This window comes from Spermophilus citellus (assembly GCF_964194105.1).
Source record: "Spermophilus citellus genome assembly, chromosome: 6".
Lineage (NCBI taxonomy): Eukaryota > Metazoa > Chordata > Mammalia > Rodentia > Sciuridae > Spermophilus > Spermophilus citellus.
Window position 1 is genome coordinate 1,014,525 of NC_138187.1, and position 17,061 is coordinate 1,031,585.

Genomic DNA, 17,061 nt, shown 5'->3' on the forward strand with positions numbered 1-17,061 from the left:
CCCTGGGGGAGGGAGCACAGAGGCCTCCCACAGGAATGACCTTTGGCCCCAACCTAGCTGCAAAGGAGTCTGGGAAATGTAGTCTCCTTGTGTGCTCAGAGAGTGGGAAGAGAAATGGCAGCTGTGGGTCACACAGTGTTCTTGTATGTTATGGACCAATGTTGTGCAAATGGTATTAAGAGGAGGGATGTCTGAGTGGGGACTGGTTTCAGAAGTGGCCAGACCATCAACGACTATTTTCCTACCGTGACCATGCTGCTTTTTCAGAAGCAGGGCCTGAGGGAGTGGGTACTCACGAGTTTCTGGGATAGAGGGTGGGGAACAGCGTTGGAACAGGCAGAACCCCTCCTTCCTGATCTGTGCCGCAGTCAGCTGAGGAGCCGCAGCTGCTGGGTCTAACAGGGGACAGCTCCTCCTGCCACCTTTGGTCCAGTGTACCCCGGGCGAGGAAAGGTGACAGAACTGGCTTGATCGTCCTAAGACCCCACTGAACCGTATTGCTTCGTGACAAATCTGAATCTGTCCCCCCCTCCTTAGCACACCTGCTTGGGCTTCGCCTGACCCTTGGCCGCCCGCCTGCCCTGCTCGGCCACCATGCTGATGCTCCTTGCCTTCATCATCATCTTCCACATCACCTCCGCAGCCCTGCTGTTTGTGGCCACCGTCGACAACGTAAGTCCCCTCCCCACCCGCTTGGAGCCCCGGGCCAACATCCAGTGCCCTCAGTGCTCTGAGGCCCCCGGTGCCCTCTGTTGGCCTGATGGCAGTTTGGAGGCGTCCTCCCTGCCCCGTGGCCCCGAGCCCAGGCATGGAGACTCTGGCCTCAGCATGGGGCTTCTGGAGCATCCATGTTCAGGTTTGATTGGCAGGGCCTGGAGGACACAACCCCGTCCTCTCCTCCGATTCCCACGCGGCCCTGCTGAGCCTTTGCAGAGGTCCTGGGAATTCGGATCTCCTGCGGACCCGGCTCCGTTCAGCACTGCCGGGGCTTTCCTGTGTGTTGTGCCTGGCTTAGCAACATCCCGGCCTCTGTCTGGATGCCAGCAGCACCTCTGTCCTTACTTGGGACAATTAAAAATGTCCTCAGACGTTGCCAGCTGTCCTAGTAGGACGTGCAAGGAAGCGCCTCTCTAACCGCCCATTTCCCTTTCTTGCTGCAGGCCTGGTGGGTGGGAGAGGATTTCTATGCCGATGTCTGGAGAGTGTGCACAAATGGCACCAACTGTACGGAAATCGGTGACCACTTTGAAGGTGAGTGTGGATGGTGGGAGCTGGCCGAGGAGGCACAGTGGAGAGGAACCTGTGCCCCTGCGGAGGCGGGCCCGGGGGTCTGCTCGCGCCCAGCACTGGGGGAGGGGGACCCGCCCTGCTGAGCTGGGCCTCACCTCTTCTGCTTCCCGCCTTCCCCTTCCTGCAGCCTCAGCCCATCTGGGTGCCCTCTGCCTCTTCCTGGTCCACGCCTGACCACGTCCCCTGTCGCAGCCACCCACTGTGGCAGAAACCCAGAGCACTTCTGCCCCTTGGGCCGGTCACCAGTGTTCGAGGACCCCAGAGCCCTCAGCCACCCTCACCTCTGTGTACGCCTGGGATTAAACTCGGGGACTACACCCCTGAGCTACATCCGGGGCCTTTTTATTTTGTATTTTGAGACAAGGTCTTGCCAAGTTGCTGAGGCTCACCTTGAACTTGTGATCCTGCTGCCTCAGCCCCCTCCCTGTCACTGGGCTAACAGGGGCGGGCCACCACACCTGCTACACGTCCGTTTAAACGAGCTCAAATATGAAAAGGGGCTTTGGAGATACAGAAAACTACATTTTTAAACATAATTCTGTGGTGTTGGGATTGAATCCAGGCCCTGGTGCGTACGAAGCATACCCCCCAGCACTGAGCTACACCCCCACCCTGAAAACCGCACCCCAGCCGCTGTCTCTCACTCATTGTGAAGGGCAGCTGTCCCGGTAGAACCCAGACTAGATGCACTTTGGGATCCCTCGTATCTGACAAAATACGGGATGACCTGTTACATCGGTATTTCAGATAAACAGTGAATCATTTTTTCTTATGAGCATGTCCCACTTTTTACATGAGACAGTCTCACGCCTAAGATCAGTCACTGTTTATCGACACTCAGGTTCACCTGGGCACCCTCTTTTGGTGCTGACAACTGATTTCTGATTTGGGGAGCAGAGGATGCTTCTCTCTGGGTCCCAGGATCTCACTGTGCACTGAAGAGCAGCATCAAGGGCTGGGGCTGGGGCTCCGTGGTGAAGTGATGGCCTGGGGACAGCATCCTTGTTCACATCACAGCAGCAGAGATACCAGTGGCCGGCGTGGTTCCCCCAGCTCCGCCCTGAGCAGGGGCTGAGCCCTTTATGCGCAGCCTCGCCAGGCGGGAACCATAGGGAAACTGAGGCCAAGAACAGTTGTGTTACTGGAAGTGGCCCAGCCAGAAGCAGTCGATGGAGCCAGGATTCCTTCTAGACATGACCATGACCAACAGCCAACCACACGGAGCCATCAGTGCCACCTCTCTCCCGCTCTGTGTGTCACACTGAACCTCAGCCCAGGGACCGCCATTCTTCCTACCTGGCAAACCCATTTGTGGCCAGTGTGTGCCCACATCCCCAGCAAGCCTGTGTCACTTGCTGGTCTGTCACAGCCTGTGGGACCACTTGCTGTGGTTGTCCCTAAGGCAGCGGTCGGGGAACTGCTGGCCAAGTTCAGCTGAGGCCGGTTTTGGAGTGGCCCTCAGAGCTAAGATGGGTTACAAAGAACAAGAACCCCAAGCCAGAACAGAACAGAGAACAAGGTCTGCGAGCCTGCGGGCTTCACTGTCTGGCTCCTGCTTCATGAGGGCCACTTTGTCATCCAGGGCACTTTCTGTCTCTGCCCCTGACCCAGCCAGCATCACCCACAGGAGTCGGAAAAGGCTGCCCTGAAAACCAAAGGGAATCCAACCGGCCAGACGCCTCCCTTCTGGAAGCTCTGAGCCGGTGTCTGGTTCTTTCTGGTTCAAACCAGAATAAAACCCAGCCCCACCCCAGATCCCTTGTAGCTGCAGGGCACTGGGGCCAGGACCCTTGAGCACAGCATGGCTTGCAGATGCCCAGGTCCCCTCTATAAAGTGGCACGTGTCTGCAGAGATGTCACCTGCACACGGCCTTCTGCGCTTCAGGTCACCTCTGGATTCCTTGAGAGACCTGAGTCAGTGCCCGCGGGTCACCTCGTTGGTGTGGGCTCCACGTAGTGCCAGGGCAAGGCAGGTCCAAGGCTGGCTCTCTGACACTCTCTAGTTGTTTTTCCTGAATATTCTCCACCTGTGGTTGTTGGTTCCACGGTGCTCAACCCTGCTCTCCCCCTCCAGCAGGACTCTGTCTGTCCCTGAGGCCTGTCCTCCCTGCACTGGAACCTCTCACCCTGTTAAAGCTGGTCTCAAAGAAAGGAATCCCCTCTTTTCCCACGTGGGGATCACGATGCTCATCCTCTCACGGGTGCCTCGGGGGCACACTGGGTCCTCGGAGCGCTGTCAGGAGCTCATTACGCAGTCCCCAGAGCCTGAAGCGCACCCGCCCAGGCCCCAGCCTGGCCTCTGGAATCGCATCTTCCAGGGTGATGTGACAATGGCACTTTAAGCCCCTTGCGAGCTGCATGTGGGAGCCGTGCCCCAGCCCGGGGCCTGCAGAGGGGCTCCTCCTCCACCTTCCAGATAAGGGCGTCCGGGCCCTCCCGTCAGGGGTGTGTCAGGGGTGCGTGTGGCTGTCGGGGAGGGGTCCGGGGGCTCCTTGCTGCCCCTGGGCCCAGATGCCCAGGTGCATCCTGGGAGGCGGCTGGGCGGCTCTCTTGGTGGCTGTGGGTCGCGTCCTCAGCCTGGCCCTCGGCCTCTGCCCACAGGCTACGCCACGCTGCGGGCGGTGCAGGCCACCATGATCCTGTCCACCACCCTCTGCTGCATCGCCTTCTTCATCTTCCTGCTCCAGCTCTTCCGCCTCAAGCAGGGAGCGAGGTTCGTGCTGACCTCCATCATCCAGCTGCTGTCGTGTGAGTGAGGGCGGGCAGCGGTCCCCTCCGGTCCCCGGGGCAGTGTGTATGGAGAGCGTGGTTAGTTGGGGTCAGGGAAGGCCCCCCAAAGGCACTAAGCTGAGCAGGGGCCTGTCAGGGTGCAGGAGCCTCTGTCACCCCTGTGCTGTGTTGGGACAGCGGGGAGGGGGCAGCGCGCTGGCCGGGGAGCAGCGTGGCCAGGAGCCAAGAGCCGGCCAGTGGGGAGGGGAGGTGTGGGAGGTGGGCCAGGGGGGGTCCAGACCCGTGGGGTCCTGTAGGCCACGGACAGCACTTGGGGTCTTCATCCTAAGCTGGCGGAAGCCACCAGCAGAGTTTAGGCTGGTCGGTGGCAGAAGTGCCCACCTTGGGCCAAGCCCCTGCTGCCCGCTGGAGGTAAGAGATGACCGCATGGTCCCAGTCCTGGAGGAACTTAGAGAAGGTGGAGGTCGCACAGCACTTTTTGTACCTATGAAGTTTAGCAAGACAGAAAGTGGATGGAGACGTCCACTCCACGACGTGACCATTCGTTGTTATAAGCTGCCCGGAGGAGTCTGGGCCCCTGGATGGACAGTCCCACAAAGACAGCCTGGCTGGACCAGGGCAGGGTCCTAAGGACAATCAGGGAGCTTAGCCTCCTGTTGGCACTGACCTCTGTGAATGTTCAGCTACGATACTGTGGCTGTGCCTGAGAGAAAATCCAATTATTAGTGACTCTAGCCATAAAGATAGTTATAACAAGTAGCCCGTAGGTTCAAAGTGCCAGAGCTGGTTTGATGGCTCACAGCATCAAGCACCCCGTCTCTTCCCATCCTTCTAGTCTGTCATCTTCAGACTGTGAGTGACAGCCTCTTCATGACCCCAAAAGGGCTACTGTAAGTCCAGACACTTCATCCTGATCTAATAGTATCTAAAGCATCCAGCAGGGGAGAAAGAAAACAATTAAAATATGCTTTTTCCTCCTTCATCTCTTCTCAGGGGCTAATATCTTTCACTGAAGAATTTCCTCTGGCCAGAACTAGGGTCACATACAGTTGTGTCCATAAACTAGCTAGTAAACTGGGGTGACAAATAATCTGGCCTGCCCTGTGTTTGTGTAAATAAAGTTTTATTGGAACACAGCCACTCCCGTTTTTTAATGTGCTCTCCCTGGCTGCCATCACGCTCCGGCCAGAGTCGAGCAGTGGTGACTCCTCTAGCCCTTGAAAGCCTAAACTATTTACTTCGTGGCCCTTTGTAGGACAAGTTTGCTGACCTCTGGACTGGGTTCTTGGCTGCCCACACAAAACAGGTTCCAGCTAGTAAGCAAAGTGGCTTTAGGGTAGATAGCAATATTGTGCTGTGAGCCAGGCAGGTGGCGCATTCAGGAGGCTGAGGCGGGAGGATCGCAAGCTCAAGGCCAGCCTCAGCAACTTAGCAAGACCCTGTCGAAATAGAAATATGAAAAGGGATGGGGATGTGGCTCATCCCTCCTGTGCGCGGCTCCCCGGAGCGCGGTGGACGTGGTTCATGGAGCCCCCGCTTTCTTTCTGACAGGTCTGTGTGTGATGCTCGCGGCTGCCATCTACACAGACCGGCGCCAGGACCTTCACAACAGCAACCTGCATTACTACTCCCTGACATCGGAGGGCAGGTACGGCTACGCCTTCATCCTGGCCTGGGTGGCCTTCGCCTTCACCTTCATCAGCGGCATCATGTACCTGATTCTGAGGAAGCGCAAGTAGCCCCAGGCGCCCGCCCTCCCCCTGCACCTCAGAGTCCACACTCAGATAACCGTTTTGTATATAATCGTTTTTTGTGGTTTTTCTAGCAAACATATTGTTTCCTTTAAAAGCCAAAAAAAGAAAAAAAAAAAGAGAGAGGGAGAGAGAGAGAAGCGTTTTTGCATTCTTGGGATGAGAGAGGAGACTGGCATTCCGACTGGCATTCAAAACTGCTGCCCACCCAAAAGCCCGAGCAAGACAAAGGCCCATCCAGCCGCAGAGACCAGGAAAGGCGGGTAGCTGCTTCTTAAGCGGGGCAGGGAGGGTGTCGTGAGGGAGGAGGCAGCCTCCTCAGCTTCCTCCCCAAAGGGCCAGGCGAGAGGCGACCTTCACGTTGAGCCCGAGCCCCGGGTGAGAACCGGCATTCTGTCTGTGGTGAGCCGGGCCCCCAGCCTCCTGGAGCAGGCTGGGCCGCAGCCCAGAGCTGCTGACTGCATCTCTGCTTGCGTCAGGGACACGGGTCCGTAACCTGGTGTCAGATTAAGGCAAAGAATCGCTGCAGAAAGTTCCTTAGGGCATCTTCAAATGCAGACTGTGGACGCCCCCAGCCCGGCAGAGCCAGCGCCCAGCAGACGGCCCGCCAGCTGCATTTCTTAGATGGCTTAGAGCTGGGGACCACCTCCCAGAGCCGGGTGGCAGAGCCGTCTTGGACATGTCAGTGGCCTGGTCATGTCCAGATGGCCCCACTGAGGCCAGACCTCAGCCCCCGGCCCCTCTTGGTTCTCACCCTGGGCCACCGAGCTCCTCTCCCAGCCCCTGACACCTCCAGAGGCTGTGCAGCCTCCTCCCCAGCCTCCCTTCCTGTCCTGCATTCTGGGGCTGGCGAGCCTCCCTGACCCCTGTCCTGGAGCTCAGAGGACCTGCCACTGTTCGGTCCTTCATTCATTCGTTCGTCCACATAGGTGACGGCATGCTTGCCACGCGGCAGGCGCAGGGGACTCGCAGGGTCGTCATCTGGTGGAGAAGAAAGACTAGAATCCAGTTAGGAGAGCTGGTTACAAGCCGTGGTGGAGCGGCAGACGCCACTGAGGAGCTGGGTGCCCACCTGTCCCGACAGCCCCGGGTGTTCAGCTCCCTCTAAACATAGCTGCACTCGACTCCGACACGTGGGCTCTGCCCAGTGCCGGAGGCCACTTCCATGGAGGGTCGGGGTCCCCAGCCGGCCAGCAGAGGCGCATCCCCCAGGGCCACAGTCCTCAGGCTTCCAGGGCAGGGAGCCGGGGAGCGAGCATTCCTGGTGATTCCGAGAGCATCCTGGGTCATCACGGAGCGCGTCCCAGGCAGGAGCCCGACCTCCAACCTCAGCATCCTTCTCCTCTGGTGTTTGAGCTTCCCCCCGGGAGGTGACCCTGGGATGGCGTCGGGGCTGTTTAAACACCTTGGCCCTGACCGGGTGGCTGCCATCAGCCCAGCGGAGGTGGAGCTAGGGAGACGTCCCCTGTGAGTGCTTTCAGGGTCACCCAGGCCCCTTCAGTGCACAGCAGTGTCCTCACTCGTTCGCTGGTTTCCACAGTTGTACTAGGTGCCCCGGGGGGGCTCCCGTGTGGAGTTTGCCGTCTCTGAAGCAGGACCCCCTCTCTGTGGAGGGGTCACCGTCAGCCCAGTGCCACGGGCCAGAGACAGGACGATGGTCCCCTGCTGACCCCGTGGAAAAGGGTCACCAGGCTCACTGTGGGCCAGGACGTGAGCCGCACCCCTGGGGTCGGCAGGATGCTGTAGGAGGAGGCTGGGTCTGGGCGCCCTCCCCTAGGCTTCCTCCCCAGGTGGCTTTTCTAGAACTTTCTGATATTCACAACGTAAACAATCAGAATTCCTTAGAACCAGAGCTGTAGAAGGCCCAACCCCCATGCAAGGCATGAATCCCCCCACAAAGTAACTCTGGGGCCACAGAGTACCTGTCACCCCTGATCTGGAGCAGCCCGGGGTCTCCCGGCGGGCTGCACTAGGTCCCTCCGTCTGTGACACGACTGTGGTGAGGTGTGGGAGGCCTCTTCCCACCGTGAGGCGTGTGGGAAGTCGGGAGGGTGCGGGCGGCTGCCCCTTGTCCTCCCGCAGGTAGACACACCTACCTGGTGCTCCTTGTCATTGGCTCGAGAACCACCACCAAATCAGCTGGACATCCAAGAAGCAAATATCAGGACCAAATCTGCTACTGTGTTGGAAGGAATGTAGTCTGCGCAGCTTATGACATTTTTATAAAGTACTGTGATTCTTTCATGGGGGGCACGTGATGGGGACAGACTAACTTGTTTTGTTATTTGCATTAAAATTATTTTGGGTCTCTGTTCAAACGAGTTTGGAGCTTGCTTGGCGCGTCACCCTGCGGGACGTCTGAATGCAGGAGAGGGGGGCTCCCTGCGCCCGCCCCCTGCCGCGGGGTCGTGCCTGTGTGTGGCCAGGCTGACCCAAGGATACTCCGCAGTACCCCACGGTGAAGACCCAAGGCGGCGGCCTCCTGCGTGGGGAGTGCATCACTAAACTCGCTGATAATTTACAGGTTACCAAAGAGCAACTCGGGCCATTTTGTACATGGGGAGGTTCCAGGGGAAGGCTGAGAGGTTACTGAAGAAGCTTGCTTTGGGGACATATGTGAATTTAGGGCAGTTAGAGACTTTCTGCTTCCTGTGCCTTTAAAATAGTCCATTTTCTATGTTTTATATAATCTAAAACTGTACGTGAAAAATAAAATTTAAAACGAATCGCTCAGAGCAACAGACTCGGATGTTCCCTGGCGTGATGATGGTCAGTGGGTGTCTCGTGAAGGTGAGAGCTTTGGGTTTCTTACAGCAAGCCGTCAGGAGGTCACCTCCAGTCCTCCTGCTCTCTCAGGGCTGGCGTGGTGGCCACCTCTGCAGGGCACAGGATCCCACGCCCCTGCCTGGTGGGTGATCTCCAGCACCGTCTTGAGCAAGTGGCCCCAATGTCCACTTTGCAGATGGGAAATATGTGATTGGTCCTGTTCTCCAGTTTATGTTAATAAAGACCTTGGCTTTAAAGGGTGGCATCAGGATGGAAATCAGATCATTGCCGGAGCACGCTCTGCCGAAAGCTGTAGGGTCCAGCCCAAGAGACCAAGGGCGTGTGCACAGGGCCTTTCATGTCCTTCCTCGCTGTTCCTCCCCTCCCCCTCCAAGATCTCTTTAAGGGAAGCCAAAGGCAGCCAGAGCTCTCTCTGGGGGACCCCCGTTTCCTGGCCTCCACATGGCTGTGACTTCAAGTTCCCAGGGGGATACTGTCCACGTTCTTTGTTTCTGTCTTCTGCTGCTGGCTGGGACCCAGAGCCTCCAGCTCCGCCCTCTGAGACACACCGTGCCCTGGTTTATCTGGTGTTGGTTTTGTTTTCTTGGATGCATGTGGCAGATGGGTGCTGGTCCCTGCAGAAGCCTGAGTTTTATGCCTCTGTCATTTATTCACCAAGTATGTGTGTAGCTATGTGGATGCGCACTGCGCTGGGCGCTAGGTGCTTCATGACAACCCTAGTCTCTGGCCTGATCTCCACGTCTGAGACTCAACTCCAGCACCCAGAGCTAGTGTCTGGTGGCTGCACCCGGCTCCTGTTCCTTCACCATGGTTCCCACACTTGGCCGGAGCAGGGAGTGAGACCCACTGTATCAACCCGAGGCCAGAGATGGAGGGTGGGAAGAGCCTGCGGCGGCCTTTCACAGGGGACATCCTGTGTGCTGACCTTATCCAGGACACAGACTAGAGCCCGACTGGCCGGATCTGCCCGGCGGCCTGTTTCTTTGACCCATGAACTGGACATGGCCTTTGCATTTCTAAGTGGCTGGGGGAAGGTGAAAAGAAGAGTGTTTGGTGCCTGTGGAAGGGTCTGAAGTTCGAATTTCAGTGTCCATAAAGTTTTATTGGAAACAGCCACGCCCATTTGTGCTGAGAGTGCGTGCTGGGGCCTGCCCGCCTGGGTGGGCGAGTTGCTATAGCAACCACATGGCCTAACAAGCCGAAAATCCTGCCTGGACCTTCCCAGAGCTTCTCTGACCCTTGAGTTGAATTCACCTGTCCTTCAAAGCTTCCAATCATTAGATCACGGATCTGCAGCAATGTAGATGGCAGGTCCCAGGCAGAAATGGGCTCAGCAAAGCCACATTCTGTTTCAGTTTTGCTTGTTAGCAAACCACTCGGTCCAAGATCTGCTCCTTGTAGGATCTCGCTGAAGGCTGTGAGACACGCCAACATCCTGGTGTGTTTGCACAATTTCTCCTGATGCAACAACACCCACAAGTTCATGGTGGGTATAAAATAAAAAGGGAAAGCTAAGCCAAGTCAAAACTTCCACCCAGGGGCCAGGCCCAGGCCACCACCTGGTCCTGTGGATCGAGTCCCTTCAGGACACACCCACACCTGCTCACTTCCACAGTGATCACGGTTCCGGATAGGAGACAGAGTGTGTGAACCACAAAACCTAAAATACCCCAGACAGCACAGGAGCAGGAGATACTACTGCCTCTGATGGTGGTGTCTAGAGACTCAGCGTTGACACCAATCCCCGTCCACTTCCTCAAACCTGCAGCCCATGAAGGCTCCTGGGAGTTAGTCTTTGTTAATTTAACCCGTTACCAGAACACCGCTAGGTGATTTTTAAGGATCTCAGTTTATCAATTCTTAGTCATGTGATTTTTGTGCCTTTTTTGGTGACTGTTCAAGAGAGACTTACAGTTTAGGACGGGAGTCCACTGCACAGTGTGCCCTCTGTGTTGGTGAGTTTTGAGTCCTGGAATCTGTCCATAATGATGGAGAATATTCAGAAACAATTGCATCTGTACTAAACATGCTGGGCTTTTTCTTCTTGTCATTACTTCCTAAACAAAGTAGTATAACAACTGATTTCCCAGTGTTCAGTGCTATGAGCATCTAGAGAGGAGTCGAGGCCTGCAGGTGGCTGTGCACAGGCTGTATGCAAGCACGGTGCCATTTCCTACGTGGGAACCGTCCCCCAGGTACCAAGGGACAACGGTACTCAACGGTACAGGAGAAAAGGTGTTTCCAGTACAAACTCCCTTTGAAGTCATTGTAAGTAGACAGCATCGTGGAGAGTACATTTCACCGTTTTCTTTAGAATTTCTTCCTGGTAGCAACTCACACTGACCCTGGGGACAGGGTTTCAACCTCAATACGATGATATTCCAGCTGAGAGTCCTCTGGTCTTCAGCGTGGCTGGCCTCTCCCCACTGGACGTCAATGGCACATCCCCTACCTCACCTTGTGACCACCCAAACTGTTCCCTGGAGGGAAGGAGCACAAGGCTCCCCGCCCCCTGCGGGGGGCCACTGCCGCAGGGTGGATGAGTGCCAGGACTCCTGTGCCCCCGATGAGGGGGCCCTCGGGGGCTGCTGGGACTGGGCAGCAAACACGAAGCCCAACGGCTCTCATCCCCGGGGGAACAACGGGAGGAAGGCGCACAGCGTCCCCAGCGATGGCCCTGGGCATCTGAACTCAGGAGAAGGGCACGGGTTTCCCCATCCCCAGCTGAAGGGGCCAGGGGACCAGGAAGAGGCTGCTCCGTGTTTGGGAAGGGTCATTTCAGCAGGGGCGTGGACACAGGTGGGCCGCTTCACCAGCAGATTTGGGGCCGGGGCAGGAGGAGCAGGCGAATTGCCACCACCTGCCACTGCCTCATCAGGTGGGAAGCGTGCCACTAAGGTAGAGCCTGGCAGGAGAGCTGACCCCCAGCTGGGGCCACAGCCTCGTCCTGGCTGGACCCAGGCTGGGGTATTTCTGAAGTCCACCTCTCTCCCGTGCCCTGTATACCAGCCTCAGACCATGATCTTCCAGCCCGAGAAGGGGACCCTGAATGCCGGAAACTTCAGACCAGGTGTGGGACCTTAAGGAGCTATCCTCCCAGAAGCACAGGACCTCCACTCCCTGGCAAATCCTGCCCACTAAGCTGCCTCTCCATTGTGTTGGGGAAATGCCTAGCAAATGTGGCCCCATAATTTCCTGCTGTGTGACCTGAGACAAATTACATGGCTTCTCTGGGCCTCAGCTTCCTGAATCACCATGGCAGCATCTGCAGGGGCCATCCGCCAGTGCTCACGGAAGGTTGTTCATCTTTCATCACTGTCAAGTGCCCTACGGGTAAGTGGCAGATTCCAGGCTAAGACTTGGATTTCCTGACTTCAGATCCTGGGTTTCCACATGGCCACACGCTGGAACCACTGGGAAGCTGGCAATTCCCAGGTTCCAAAGGTGAGATTCGATTTGTCTGGGAAGCAGCTTGGGCAACAGAGCTGTGAAGTAAAATTCAGGTGGTTCTAACACACAGCCGGCATGGAGAGCCTGTCCCACTCCACGTTCCAACCTGAGGACAGTCCAGTGAGTCAGGGGCGGGCTGCGTCTTCCCTCCGGGCCTGGTTCCTGTCAGTGGGCACAACATCCTCCAGGCCAGCCCGTGGCAGCTGGTGTCTGATCCCCCTTGTTCTTGTGGCTGAGAACATTCCATCGCGGGGATGGACCCCATTCTCTCCACCCACCATCGATGCACAGGTAGGTCATTTCCGCCTCCGATTGCACTTACACAAAGGTGTGCAAAGGAGTGAAACTCATAGAGACAGAGCAGGGTGGAGTGGCCACGGGCGGAGGGGAGCTGGGCAGGAGTGAGGGGCTTCTAGAGATCTGCTGTTCACGGTCCTGCTAGAGTCAACTGTACGGCACACGTAACATTTTATTAAAAATATTTTATTTTCACGGTGTAGGTGGACACCATCTCTTTATTTCATGTTTATGTGGTGCTGAGGATGGAACCCGGTGCCTCTGCCTGCCAGGCCAGCGCTCTCCCACTGAACCTCACCCCACCAGCCCTACAGTTTTAAGAGTTAGATTTCATGGTGTGTGTGTGTGTGTGTGTGAGAGAGAGTGTGTGTGTGTGTGTGAGAGAGAGAGAGAGGGTGGTGGGGGGACAGAGAGACAGAGACACAGAGACAGACAGACAGACAGATACCAGGGTTTTCTAAAAAGACAAGTTCAGGAAAGCGCTCAAGCCACCACCAGTGGGCTTCCTGGAGGAAGTGGCAGACAGTCTCCCCCGGGAGGCGATGGCAGGGGGAGGCGAGGGGACGGGCAGGTTCGGTGGTGGGTGGTGCGGCGGGCACGTGGGGCGCTGGCGGGGTCTCCTGGGGGTTAAAGGGGAGCCAGGCGGCTGCAAGGAGTCGGCAGGGTCTGGAGCCAGCGCTGGAGGCCGGAGCCGCCATCCTGGGCTCCCAGCCCAGCGCCACCTCCTTCCTGCAGGCCGGTGCTGCGGGTGACCCCCTGGGGCAGCGGGTGACCCGGCGGGCAGGACGCACTTTCTCCTGCTCCCTCTCCTTGTTCCTGGGTCTTCGTGGTTCGGTGGCCGGGGACATGCTGTTACAGCGCAGGCCTGGACACTGGAATCCCCGGGGACGTGTTGGGGACGAGGTTCCGGGGTCACCCATGCTGCGTGAATCCTCCAGAGCTGGGGCCTGGAACCGGCCACCTGAACAAGTCCCCCAGGTGCCAGAGGCAGGGATCTGCCAGTGGCGACTGGGAACCTTGGTGGGCCACCAAGTGCGCAAGCTAGGCCAGTCCCCCAACGAGGGGTGGCCCGGACTGCTCCTCTCCCTGAATGATGAGCCCAGTGGTCTTCAGAGGAGGTGGGAAAGGATCTCGTCCAGCTGAGAACGTCACCTCACAGTTCAGGGATTTCCAAAGGTCACGCTGGTTTCCTGTGTAGGTCACCTTCGGCCACTGGCCACCAGGCCGCCTTCCCTTTGGAGAAGGCACCTCCCTCCCTGGGAGCCATCCCCTAGGGCAAAGTCTGGCAGTGACTGGAGCCAGGCTCCCAGGGACTAGAGGGACCTCAGGGGCCGACTCCGCTGCAGTTAGTCCCTCAGCAGCTGCATCCTGTCCGGCTCCTCCTGGGCCGCCTTTGGTGCCCCTGTCCCATCCTGACCCTGCTCTAGCAGAGGTTCTGTGGGTCACTCCGTCCTTCCTGTGAATCCCTTTCCTGTTTAACTTCTGGCCATTTGACAACTCTGAAGGTTCTTTCTCTTAATCTAAGTCTGCATCTTGCCGCCACCTTCTGGAGACTTTCATCCTGTGTTTATTTCCCGTGAGGAGAGGGGAGGGCAAACTGCTGCGTGCTGAGTATTTGGGGGAGGGAAACCCATCCCGAGGAAACTTCCCAGGTTCATCCAGGACAACCGAAGCTGATGGCTTCTACGCTCTTGGTGAGATTTGAGACTTTTCCCACTTGTGATGGATGTTCACCTTAAACAAATTGGTTTTATTGGTTTTAATCTGTCATTCGATTCCAATTTGGGGATTTGATGAAAGGGTGCATGAAGAAGGGAACAATGTGCCTGTTGATAAGATCCACTATCAAGGACTTTCATTTCAAGTAGAACCCAGGCTCTGGGATCAGCATGGAAGAGCTTGGGACTTCAAGTCTGACCTGTAAGGCAATTCTAGTGAAGACTTGTGACTCAAGAGCCCAACGCAGCGGAGACCAACATGGAAGCCTGGGAAGTAAGGTCACATTATGTTCTGATAGTAGCTAAAATACTTGGCACACTTGCACAGTATCTTATTTAGCAGTTTGGTGAAAATCTCTTCTTCCAACATTGAAAAGGACAAGAGCATGTTTAAGTCAACTGCAGAAATTACCAGAGGCACCACTGCCACCTGGTGGCCACAGATTGTTAGTTCAGGACTGATAAAATTTGGTAACGTGGAGTTCAGGTTAAATGCGCCAACCCCCTCCACATTTGGGTCTTGCTGTTGCGCTGTGGAAGTCCTTGCTTCCCTGAAAGCTGAAGTATAACACCAGAGAAGCACGTCCAGGCGAGTGGAGGTGGAGAGTGGAAGCTTTATTAAGGGATAGCAGAGGGCTGGGATTGTGGCCCAGCGGTAGAGTACTTACCTGGCACCGGTGGGACCCAGGTTCAATCCTCAGCACACATGAAAATAAAGGCATTATGTTGTGTCCATCTACACCTAAAAACAAATACTTTAAAAAAAGGATAGCAGAAAAGACTTCCTCCCAGAGCAGAAGGGGACCCAAAAGGATAAAGGAGAGGTCTTCCCTTCTTTGCATCTGAGGTCCTGGGTTTCCCTCTGTCCTGCAGTGACAGAAAGCAGGGGGGAAGGTCGGAAGGTGGGACACAGGGGGACTGGAGGAGTAGTCTGGGCAGGAAGGGCCTGGGGTGGTTTGATTAGCACCTCCCTGTGTACTGGGAGCTACTTCATTAACAGTTTCTTAGGATGGGCTTTGGGCCTTGGGGACATCAACATTTCAATTTCCCCTGGTGCTGTTCTGGTTTCCTGGGCTCCATTCTCCATAATGGTCTCCATTTTCTTTATCTTACTCGATATTAGACCGGATTTACCTAACTACACTAACTACCTGTCTTTAAATGTGGCTTCATTGTTCCCTGATCTTGACTTGAGATGTGTACATTTCTTTTTCAATTATGTATATTTCTGTTTTCAATTAAATTCTACATTTAGTTTGGCCAGAAAAATGTGCCTGTCTCCCTGCTTACTGTAGACTAGGCTTGAACTGATCATTTGCTACTATTACAGAACGTCCCCTTCCCACCACTCACCCTGCCCCACAGATTACTCATTTAGGAACTGCTCCTTCACGCTCAAGCCCCATGCTTTCTTGTAGGGGAATTAAAACTCTGCACCACAAACCACGGACCATTTGCTTGGGTCCTTCCCAGCTTGGCCATTTGCATTGTTATGGTTTATATATGTGGTGTCCCCCAAAAGCTGATGTGTGAGAGACATGAGAGTTGAGAGGTGCAGTCTTTGGGTCATGACAGACTGAACCTAATCAGTGCCTTCATGCCCTGTTGGGGATTAACTGGGTGGTCACTGTAGGCAGGTAGGGTGTGGCTGGGGAGGAGGGTCACTGGGGGGTCTTTGGATGTATATTTTGTTCCTGGTGAGGAGCTCTCTCTTTGCTCCCCAGTGCCAGGTTCTGAGCTGTTTTCCTCCACCTGGGGCTCTTCTGCCTCACCTGGGGCTCAGGCAGTGGAGTCAGCCATCTCTGGACTGAAACCTTGGGCCCCTAGTAAACTTTTCTACCTCTAAAATTGTTGTTGTCAGGTCTTCTGGTCACAGCAGTGAAAAAGTGAGTAAACCATGCACTGATGATACTCCCTGGAGCCTGATGCAGGGAAACTGTGGGGAGTTATGAACAGTTTTAAGCTGGGTGCTATGGTGCACATCTGTAATCCCAGCGACTCAGGAGGCTGAGGCAGGAGAATCTCAAGTTCAAGGCCAGTCTCAGCAACTTAGCAAGACCCTGTCTCAAACAATACAAAGGGTTGGGGATGTAGTTCAGTGGTAGAGTACTTTCCTAGCATATGTCAGGCCCTGGGTTCCATACGCCAGTGCAGGAGGAAAAAACAAATCTGGTGTGTAGAAAGACCATCTTCATAGATAAGACGTCACGTACCTCCATTAAAGAATTTCCATCGCTGCTTTTGCCCCAGTGGATCAGTCAGAGTATCTATAGATGAACCCTCAGTATCAGCCTTATCCATTCAACTTACTATAATCTTGACAACATTTTACTTCACTGTCATTGACAAATGGTTACCCCTCCCACCATCCCCAGCCCTAATTCTGAAAGTATAGGAGACGGTTCCTTTCAAAGACTCGAGGAAGATACTCCATGCTGGTATACGGGTCATTGTTTCATTGCCGACATGGAAGGTTCTGCTTGTTGACCAGTGCCCATCCACACAGCTTATCTGCTGAGATCTTCACCATCTGCTGGGATTCCTGTAATCACCATCAGTTTTGACTTTTCCTAAGTTTTTTTTTTTTTATGTCTGGGGCCCTGTGGGTGGGGCCCTTCACCCCAATATGGCTCTACCACCTAAGGGTCCATATCGTAGGTGCCTTATCTCCCACAGTCTTATAAGGGCAAGGGTAGGACTGACTGAATGGATCTGTACGCTCTTTAGGGCTCTTTCTTTTCAAGTTTAACCCTGGATTTGTGGAGGGGTGGAGTGGACAGCCGCTGCTCCGACTGCCTCCTCCTGTCAGCCTCAGGTCAGGCTCAGCCCGAGTCCTATGCTGGCACATCTCATGGAGGGAAGGCCCTTGGGGGGACTGATGGAGTTCTGCACCTTCCTTATTGGAAGGGTGAAGAGTCCAGCCGTGCCCAGGAGGCCCACCTCCGTGGAACAGGGAGTCCTTTACACTCGTTGTCCATCTCCTGGGTCTTCTCTGTGTGTCTCTTAGGCACCTGCCATTGGCTTTAGGGCCCATCTGG

General features: G+C 55.7%; 1 protein-coding gene across 2 annotated transcripts; it reads left to right on the forward strand.

Annotated features, from left to right (window-relative positions):
- Window positions 1-205: 205 nt before the first annotated feature.
- On the forward strand, window positions 206-6,195 carry EMP2 (epithelial membrane protein 2). 2 transcript variants are annotated; one of them, XM_081299311.1, is made up of 4 exons: window positions 206-672; window positions 1,161-1,251; window positions 3,892-4,003; window positions 5,572-6,195. In XM_081299311.1, the coding sequence occupies exons 1-4, from the start codon at window positions 595-597 to the stop codon at window positions 5,843-5,845; spliced, it is 555 nt and encodes a 184-aa protein (XP_081155437.1). In that variant the 5' UTR covers window positions 206-594; the 3' UTR covers window positions 5,846-6,195. The 2 variants fall into 2 exon arrangements, with proteins under 2 accessions (XP_081155437.1, XP_081155438.1); XM_081299312.1 differs by having other exon boundaries at window positions 239-672; window positions 3,892-4,038.
- The last annotated feature ends 10,866 nt before the right edge of the window (window positions 6,196-17,061 follow it).